Source organism: Camelina sativa, chromosome 5 (genome assembly GCF_000633955.1).
Source record: "Camelina sativa cultivar DH55 chromosome 5, Cs, whole genome shotgun sequence".
In the NCBI taxonomy this organism is placed as follows: Eukaryota; Viridiplantae; Streptophyta; class Magnoliopsida; order Brassicales; family Brassicaceae; genus Camelina; species Camelina sativa.
This window is the reverse complement of record NC_025689.1, coordinates 1,018,974-1,029,157: the sequence shown is the minus strand read 5'-3', so window position 1 is coordinate 1,029,157 and position 10,184 is coordinate 1,018,974. Positions and strand designations below refer to the sequence as shown.

The following is a 10,184-nucleotide window of genomic DNA, read 5'->3' as shown; positions in this document are numbered from 1 at the left end:
GCAAAACTCTCAAAAGTTGACTGGAAATATATTATTATTGATGAAGCACAACGGATGAAGGACAGAGAATCTGTTTTGGCCCGAGATCTTGACCGGTATCGCTGCCAGAGGAGATTACTTCTCACTGGAACACCTTTACAGGTTGGTAACAGTATAGCCACTTGAGTAAAAATCAATGACACCTAACAAATGGAAACCAAAATTCTATAAGCCGTGATTATTATGCGACTATTCTTATCTTGCTTTTATCAAATCTTGTAGAACGATCTGAAAGAGCTCTGGTCCCTATTGAACCTTCTCCTTCCTGATGTCTTTGACAATCGAAAAGCATTTCATGATTGGTTTGCGCAACCCTTTCAAAGAGAAGGTCCTGCGCATAATATAGAGGATGACTGGCTGGAGACTGAAAAAAAAGTCATAGTCATTCACAGACTTCATCAAATTTTAGAGCCATTCATGCTCAGACGCCGTGTTGAGGATGTGGAAGGTTCACTTCCTGCTAAGGTAGGATCTATCTTATATCTCTGCCCTTATTTTCCATCTAGATGATTCTTCTGATTATGCTTTTGGGTTGCAGGTTTCTGTAGTCTTAAGATGTAGAATGTCTGCTATTCAGAGTGCCGTTTATGATTGGATCAAAGCGACTGGAACTCTTAGAGTTGATCCAGACGACGAGAAACTTAGGGCTCAGAAGAATCCAATATACCAAGCCAAGATATATAGAACTTTAAATAATAGGTGCATGGAGTTGAGGAAAGCCTGCAATCATCCTTTGCTCAATTATCCATATTTCAACGACTTTTCCAAAGATTTTCTTGTAAGGTCATGTGGAAAATTGTGGATTCTGGATAGAATCCTTATAAAGCTACAGAGGACAGGACATCGTGTATTGCTCTTCAGTACAATGACTAAACTCCTTGATATCTTGGAAGAGTATTTGCAATGGAGAAGGCTTGTATACAGAAGAATAGATGGAACTACCAGCCTAGAAGATCGAGAATCAGCTATTGTGGACTTTAATGATCCTGATACGGATTGCTTTATCTTCTTGCTTAGTATACGTGCTGCTGGACGGGGTCTCAACCTTCAGACTGCTGACACAGTTGTGATATATGATCCGGATCCAAATCCCAAAAATGAGGAACAAGCAGTTGCCAGAGCACATCGTATAGGGCAGACAAGGGAAGTAAAAGTGATTTATATGGAGGCAGTTGTTGAAAAACTTTCCAGCCACCAGAAGGAGGACGAGCTTAGAACTGGTGGTTCAGTTGACCTAGAGGATGACATGGCTGGGAAGGACCGATATATAGGTTCTATTGAGGGTCTCATAAGGAATAATATTCAACAGTATAAGATTGACATGGCTGATGAGGTCATTAATGCTGGGCGTTTTGACCAAAGGACGACTCATGAAGAGCGACGAATGACATTGGAGACTTTGTTGCACGACGAAGAGAGATATCAAGAAACTGTCCATGATGTGCCTTCTCTGCATGAGGTGAACAGGATGATTGCTAGGAGCGAGGAGGAAGTTGAGTTATTTGATCAGATGGATGAAGAATTTGACTGGACGGAGGAGATGACGAATCATGAGCAGGTTCCTAAATGGCTTCGAGCTAGTACCAAAGAGGTGAATGCTGCTGTTTCTGATTTGTCCAAAAAACCGTCAAAGAACATGTTGTCTAGCAGTAATCTGATTGTGCAACCTGGTGGACCGGGAGGTGAGAGAAAAAGGGGGCGGCCCAAGAGCAAAAAGATTAACTACAAGGAAATTGAAGATGACATTGCAGGTTACTCTGAGGAAAGCTCTGAGGAAAGGAACATTGATTCTGGGAATGAAGAAGAGGGAGACATTCGGCAATTTGATGACGATGAACTTACTGGCGCTCTTGGTGATCACCAAACCAAGAAGGGAGAATCTGATGGAGACAACCCCGTCTGTGGTTATGATTATCCTCCTGGCTCTGGTAGTTATAAAAAAAATCCTCCACGTGATGAAGCCGGTTCTTCAGGATCTTCTCCAGAGAGCCATAGATCAAAAGAGATGGCATCTCCTGTTTCTTCACAAAAGTTTGGCTCTTTGTCTGCATTAGACACTAGGCCAGGTTCTGTCTCAAAAAGACTGGTAGGTATCTGATCTTTCTCTTGCAGGTCTCTCTTTTTCTTTGTTGTTTGTGTAATGCTTGCTTCTTTCTTCTTCTTTGTTGTTTGTGTAATGTTTGCTTCTTTCATTATGTTGACAGCTGGATGACCTAGAAGAGGGGGAAATAGCAGCATCAGGGGATTCTCACATAGATCTCCAACGATCAGGAAGTTGGGCCCATGACCGCGATGAAGGGGATGAAGAACAGGTTTTGCAACCTACGATAAAACGGAAACGGAGTATTCGTCTAAGACCCCGTCAAGCGGCAGAAAGAGTAGACGGTAATGAGATGCCTGTAGCTCAGTCACTGCAAGTTGATCGTAGCTATCGATCAAAGTTGAGGACAGTTGTTGACTCGCACGGTTCAAGGCAAGATCAGAGTGATTCATCCTCAAGACTTAGGAGTTTACCTGCAAAGAAGGTAGCTAATACTTCCAAGCTGCATGTATCGTCACCAAAATCTGGTAGATTGAATGCCACACAGCTTTCCGTAGAAGATAATGTCGAAGCTTCCAGAGAAACGTGGGATGGAACTAGTCCTATTGGCTCTTCAAATGCTGGTGCGAGAATGTCCCACATCATACAGAAACGGGTATGTTCTGTCAAATGGCATTTACTTCATCGCAGTATTCTCTTATTTTGTTTCATTGATCTGAACTTATTCGGTCCTGGACTTTGCAGTGCAAAAACGTGACTAGCAAGCTCCAAAGGAGAATCGACAAGGAAGGTCAGCAGATTGTACCTATGCTGACAAATTTGTGGAAGAGAATTCAGAATGGTTATGCAGCTGGAGGTGTAAATAATCTTTTGGAACTACGAGAGATAGATCACCGGGTAGAAAGGCTAGAGTACGCAGGAGTTATGGAACTCGCATCTGACGTGCAGTTAATGCTAAGGGGGGCAATGGAATTCTATGGATTTTCACACGAGGTTTGATTTTTGCATTGCAAAAAAATTGAATTCCTTCAGTTCTGTGATTTGATGTACAAGCCAGATGGGTTTAAAGGTGATCGAAATTTTCTGCAGGTGAGATCTGAAGCAAGGAAGGTTCACAATTTGTTCTTTGATCTATTGAAGATGTCTTTCCCAGACACAGATTTCCGGGAAGCAAGGAATGCTCTTTCCTTTTCTGGCCCAACCCCAGCTTTGGTTTCTACACCATCCCCAAGAGGAGCAGGCATTAGCCAAGGCAAGAGGCAAAAGTTTGTAAACGAGGCAGAAGCCGAGCCAAGCTCTCCTCAGAGACCTCAACAACGTGAGAACTCAAGGATCAGAGTACAGATACCGCAGAAAGAAACAAAACTTGGGGGGACAACAAGCCACACTGATGAATCCCCAATTTTAGCTCATCCAGGGGAATTAGTAATCTGCAAAAAGAAGAGGAAAGACCGTGAGAAGTCTGCTCCGAAAACCCGAACTGCTGGCTCCAGCAGCCCGGTCTCACCACCTCCAGCTATGATTGGTCGTGGTCTCAGAAGTCCTGTGTCAGGTGGAGCTTCAAGGGAGACAAGGCTAGCACAACAGCAGCGCTGGCCAAACCAACCCACTCATCCAAACAACAGCGGTGCGGCTGGAGATTCAGTGGGATGGGCTAATCCGGTGAAGAGGTTGAGGACAGATTCTGGTAAAAGACGGCCTAGCCATTTATAGACGGACACTTGTTCTTAGTTCCTGAGAGGATTAAAGCCTCTTTTGCTTATATTCAATGTGATTGAAATGTGGCATTGAAAGCAATTTAGCAGTGAATCTTTGACCTTAGTAATCAAATAATTCTGTAGGTATATGGTCCCTTTCTTGTTATGTCGCGCTCTTTAGATCGTAATACCGAAAGGTTTATATAGTACATTTTAGAGGGTAAGTCCTTTCGTCCGCAATATGAATCTTTCGATGTTAATGTATAAAAAAAGTTCGGAGGGTATAACAAACAAAACGAGATACGGAAGGATTAATGTGTTCTTGACGAGAGAGATTGCAAAATGTTACATTTTTATGTACTGTTTTAAAAATGAAATTTCAATGTTCCTACAGAATAATATATATATATAAGTCTTTACAAATTTACAGAGGAAAGTTTCTCTCCTCTTTGGCAATGGCATTATACTGGTTTTAAAGTTGAAGAAAGACTAATGAAAAGTGCAGAGAAAGATTGAATTGAGTAAAACAATCATGGATCAGCTTTTCCAACTATTTCGTTGGCATCATCATCATCAGAGTCGGAACCATTTTCGCTCATGCTATCATCATCATCATCATCATCGTCATCACTTGAATTCTCCTTTTCTGGTTGTGCGTACTTGTCACAGTATTCTTCAAAAAAGGAGAAAGAAGATTGGAATATGTCAGTCAGTGAGAGTGTTGATGAATAGAGAGCAGGGAAAAGAGAGTGTAGACAATACCTTTAACTTTGAGCTCATAGGCAGCGCGGTCACGCATCAAGAGAGAAGCAGCTTCTCCATTAAAAGGATCAGATGGGTTTGGATATAGAAGCAGTTGGGGAAGGAAAGACTCGAAAACATTAATGAGATCTGCCAAAAGAAGCATAAGAACTTATAATGGAGACAATCCAAAGAGAAAGATAACACCACAAAATAAATTACCAAACATTGGGCTCCAAGTCTGGTTTATTACATCTAAGCAAACTGCCCCGGAACTGCCACAACACACACAGAGACGAAAACGAGTGAGTTTAAGAGAAGGGCAACAAAAACACTTAACACAATCTCGACAAAATATACAAAAGGGTAAAATGTGGGGGGGACATACGATTCATCGACATTGGGGTGATAAATCTTGTTAACAAATCCAACAGATGGGGATTTGTAAGGATAAGCTTCAGGAAGTTCGACTTTGATCTTCCAAACACCTCCCTGATATAGACCTTTTCAAGTACAAACAACAACAAAAGAGCCAATCAAACTCTTGGGGTATCCTCATATTCAAAGAAGATTCATCGTTTGCTTATACATGAAGATCCAAATTCAAGTATGTATGGCCACCATGATGTGAAACCCAAATTAAAGTTCATATGAATCTGAGAAGTTGAAGTTTGAATTAAGCAAACCAAACAAATCAATAAGGGGGAGAAATTACTGTCAGTGGGACCATGGAAGGTGACATAGAACATTTGCAAATCGTCGTTGATTGTATCCACCTTGTAATCACTCATCATCCTATACATATATATCCAAACAATAAACCAGATTAAGATGACGAAGACGACGAAGAAGAAGAACTTCATCAACAGATTAATAAAATAAATAAACCCAGAACAAAACGAGAGAGAGAGAATTCAATCAATCAAGTGGAACAAATTAACATACAATTTCATCATATCCATCTCTCGGCGTTTGCTTGGTGAAGCCATGGCTGATTCTCCCTTCTCCCTTCTTCTTCTTCTATCAAGAATCTCGTTTTGAGAAAGAGAGAGAAAAGATTCGAAAAGGAGAAAAATAAAATAAAATGATAAAGAGAGAGAGAGAAAAAGAAAGATCAATGAGATGGGACATTTATTTGCCTTTCTCTTTATTATTCTCCAATTCCTTTTTTACCCTTTTTTATTGTTTTGCCTTTTTTATTTAATTACTGGAAATAATAATAATTTCACTTTCTATTTCTTTCTTCAAAATAGTCTTAAATGTTTAAAGAAGATTTGATTATTAGCTAACTAAAATAATCTCACAACATGCCGCAAACACAAGGAAAAAAAAAAAGTTTGTTCTTTTAAGCATTCTATATATCACTAAACTTTAAAATTTCTTAATTAATCTTACAATTTTTATAAATATAGTTGTTTAAGTATGACAATGTCAATTAGACCTATTAGATTATATAGTATCTAGTTTCAATTATTTCTTCTTATACGTGTTATGCGAACATCCATACTTTGTTTTCTTAATCAAAATACTTTAATCAATCAAAAAACATAATAATAATGTGTAGACAAGACAATATTAATATGATAAACTGACATCTTTCTAGTCTTATCCACCCTTCCCCTAACCACTAACAATCACTATTTTAATTATTCATTCATAAAATATATATATACATATTCGGATGTCATATATACTTATCCTAAAAGAAAAAAATTGCATCCTATAATCATTATTCGTAGAAACAATTTACACTATTCATGAAAATAATTTATCATAATTACAAATGATACAAATTAGTCAAATACTGGAAATAATAATAATTTCACTTACTATTTCTTTCTTCAAAATAATCTTAAATGTTTAAAGAAGATTTGATTAGCTAACTAAAATAATATCACAACATGCCGCAAAGTTTGTACACAAGGAAAAAATAACAATTTAAGTATTCTACTAGATTTTAACCTGTGGTATACCGCAGAATAATTTTTTTATATAATATAGTTTTAACTTCTCTTTGTTTCTTATATTTAGTTAAGTAGTATTTGAATTGTTCATTATTAATATAAATAATAACATACATAATAAATAATTTATAAGATATTATCTGATTTTTTTTTTTCCACAAGATATTATCTGATTAAGACATAATTTTTCTAATGATTTAATTGTTTTACAAAATTTAGTTAAATTACCTTGATTTGATATTTATAATATTTGTAAAGTTGACAAAATAATTAAATGAGGATTTAACCCGTATTTTGATATCGAATTAATGATATTTTAAATTTATATTAATGTTAATTCAAATCCGTCAAGTCTTATAACATGTCCCGCCATATCACCATATTATATAGTATTTTAAACTATTTATAAGCAATGATTGTAATATTTTAATTGATAAAAGAAAATAGCAATGAAGTGGAGATATTATAAAGATAATACTCGATTTAAGATATCAATTTAGGAATATGATATTAAATGTAAAGATTGTACAAGTATAAACAAAAATTGATTTAGGAAAATAGAAATAAATTAAGAAGAGATACTTTAGGAATGTAAAAATTTTATAGACAATACTCGATTTGAATTGCCATATTTTAGTTATTATTTTTTGTAATTTTGTAGGGATTAACTTTGTAAATAAATTTGTAAATAAGTATAACTTAAAGGATAGAACACAAAATGTACTTCAAAAATGTTAATATAGATATATCACGAAATTTTAAAAATTCTTAATTAATCTTAAATTTTTTTACAAATGTGTAGTTGTTCAAGTATGACCATGTCAATTAGACCTATTAGATTATAGTATACAGTTTCAATTCTTTCTTCTTATATGTGTTATGCGAACATCCATACTTGTTTTCTTAATCAAAAATCCTTTAATCAATCAAACAAGATAATTATAATGTGCAGACAAGACAAAGATTAATATGATAAATTGGAACCTTTCTAGTCTTATCCACCCTTCCCCTAACCACTAACAATCACTATTTTAAGCATTCACTCGTAAAAAATATATATATTCGGATGTCATATATACTTATCCTGTAAAAAAAAAATTGCATCCTATAATCATTATTCTTTTGCACTATTGATGAAAATTATTTATCATAATTACAAATGATACAAATAGTTAACTATCATATTATGATTTAATCAAATATTTTCATCAATAGTGCAAAATATTTTCATCATTAAGAACACAAATCACTGATTCGATGAAAGGATGTTGTCCCAGAACGGAGATTGCCTTTGCGGAAAACATCTATTGTTGGAGCATTCAGTTTCATATCTCTCTTCAAGGTGAGTTTTTGTTTCTTATACCAATCAGTGATTTGTGTTCTTTATATACTGATAGGATGCTCTGCTGTATTTCTTAATGAATTGTGTACTCCAAACTTAACTGTTTCTTTTGATTAATCCTGTGCAGTGGATCACATCTTTTGTTCTCTGGAGAAGGAAGGCTCGCCGAAGCAAGTAAGCAAACACAGTCTAGAATCTTGATAAACTTTTGCTTCATACACCTTCTATGGAACCTGAGTTTTGAGTTTGTAGTATAGAATTGAAAAACAAAACTACATACTGACAATTTGCAAATATTATAATATCTTATGATTTATAAGATATTTAAGACATAATTTTTCTAATGATTTGATTGTTTTACAGAATTTAGTTAAATTACCTTGATTTGATATGTATAATATTATAATATTTGTAAAGTTGACCAAATAATTAAATAAGGATTTAACCTGTATTTTGACATCAAATTAATGATATTTTAATTTTATATTAATGTTAATTCAAACCCGTCAAGTCTTATGACCCGTCACGCCATATAACCATATTATATAGTATTATAAACTATCTATAAGTAATGATTGTAATATTTTAATTGATAAAAGAAAATAGCAATGAAGTGGAGATATTATAAAGATAATACTCGATTTAAAATATTAATTTAGGAATATGATATTAAATGTAAAGATTGTAAAGTATAAACAAAAATTGATTTAGGAAAATAGAAATAAATTAAGAAGAGATACTTTAGGAATGTAAAAATTTTATAGACAGTACTCGATTTGAATTACCATATTTTATTTATTATTTTTTGTAATTTTGTAGAGATTAACTTTGTAAATAAGTATAACTTAAAGAGTAGAACACAAAATGTATTTCAAAAATGTTAATATAAATATATCACTAAATTTAAAAAATTCTTAATTAATCTTAAATTTTTTACAAATATGTGTAGTTGTTCAAGTATGACCATGTCAATTATACCTATTAGATTATAGTATACAGTTTCAATTCTTTCTTCTACGTGTTATGCGAACATCCATACTTGTTTTCTTAATCAAAAATCCTTTAATCAATCAAACAAGATAATTATAATGTGCAGACAAGACAAAGATTAATATGATAAATTGGCATCTTTCTAGTCTTATCCACCATTCTCCTAACCACTAACAATCACTATTTTAAGCATTCACTCGTAAAATATATATATATATATATATATTCGGATGTCATATATACTTATCCTATAAGAAAAAAATTGCATCCTATAATCATTATTCGTTTACACTATTGATGAAAATTATTTATCATAATTACAAATGATACAAATAGTTAACTATCATATTATGATTTAATCAAATATTTTTAAAATAATATTATAAAAGATGGTTTTAAAAAATGATCATTCATATAATGTTTAAAGCTTAAATAATTAATTTTAATATATAGCTACTTATATAGAGCCAAAAAAAAAAATGAAACTTTGAATGAGTATTTATTACAATAAACCGGATAACGTTATAAGAAGATGATGGTGGAGTTGTGACTTATCTTACAATTACCACTTTCTCGTAGTATTTTATAACCACAATATGAATCATTCTAAAAAGAAACGTGAGCCAATCAAATTTACGAAGTTACAAGACTATAGTAGTAGACGTGAGGACAACAATCAACAAATTACATGTATTTGTTTGTTTTTTTAATATATAATGAAATCTAATAACGTGTCCACATGCATATTCCAATCCTCATTTCAATTTCTTTACATACACGGTTTAGCTGAATATAATGACGTTAAACCTTTTTTTTTTTTGTTTAACTTTTGAAAGAGGGTTACATGACAAAAAAAAAAAAAGCAAAAAAAAAAATGTGAAAGAAAAATATCTCACGCGCCATTGGACTCCAAATAATTGGATTCAGTTGATTTTCGTCCCATTTTCAAAGGGGTTAGACTGCAAAAAAGGGGCGCGTTATAACAACGTGATTTAGGTGCGCGTGGGATAACGATGATGTTTTATTTGGTCCATTTATGGGCCGACGCATTATTAAAATTTGGCCCAGTTCTTTGCAACATTTTTAGTCCGTTTTAAATATTATTTTACCCCAACAATATTAACCCATTTTCTTTATCATAAGTCATATAACTCATACAATGATTATCAACTAATTAATATCTCTAAATTTATTTTTTACTACTTTTTTAAAAAAATTATATCATAGAATGTAACTAACTACTTAAATTTGTGCTATCTATCATCTTTACCTTTATTTCAAAAATCATTACGTTATTGAAAATATCATTTAATTGATATAATCAGAAAAAGCTTCCAAGTAAAAACAGAGCGGTTCATGTTTTTATAACT

General features: G+C 33.7%; 2 protein-coding genes across 2 annotated transcripts; one reads left to right on the top strand and one right to left on the bottom strand.

Moving 5' to 3' along the window:
* LOC104784715 (ATP-dependent helicase BRM) lies at window positions 7-4,001 on the top strand. Its single transcript, XM_010509774.1, has 6 exons — window positions 7-141; window positions 262-504; window positions 578-2,125; window positions 2,244-2,735; window positions 2,825-3,073; window positions 3,170-4,001. The coding sequence occupies exons 1-6, from the start codon at window positions 55-57 to the stop codon at window positions 3,791-3,793; spliced, it is 3,243 nt and encodes a 1,080-aa protein (XP_010508076.1). The 5' UTR covers window positions 7-54; the 3' UTR covers window positions 3,794-4,001.
* Window positions 4,148-5,618, bottom strand: LOC104784714 (ubiquitin-conjugating enzyme E2 6). The gene is made up of 6 exons (XM_010509771.2): window positions 5,464-5,618; window positions 5,234-5,313; window positions 4,907-5,021; window positions 4,741-4,793; window positions 4,540-4,668; window positions 4,148-4,450 (listed from the first exon to the last, which is right to left on the bottom strand). Exons 1-6 carry the CDS (start codon window positions 5,505-5,507, stop codon window positions 4,308-4,310), a joined length of 564 nt encoding a protein of 187 aa, XP_010508073.1. The 5' UTR covers window positions 5,508-5,618; the 3' UTR covers window positions 4,148-4,307.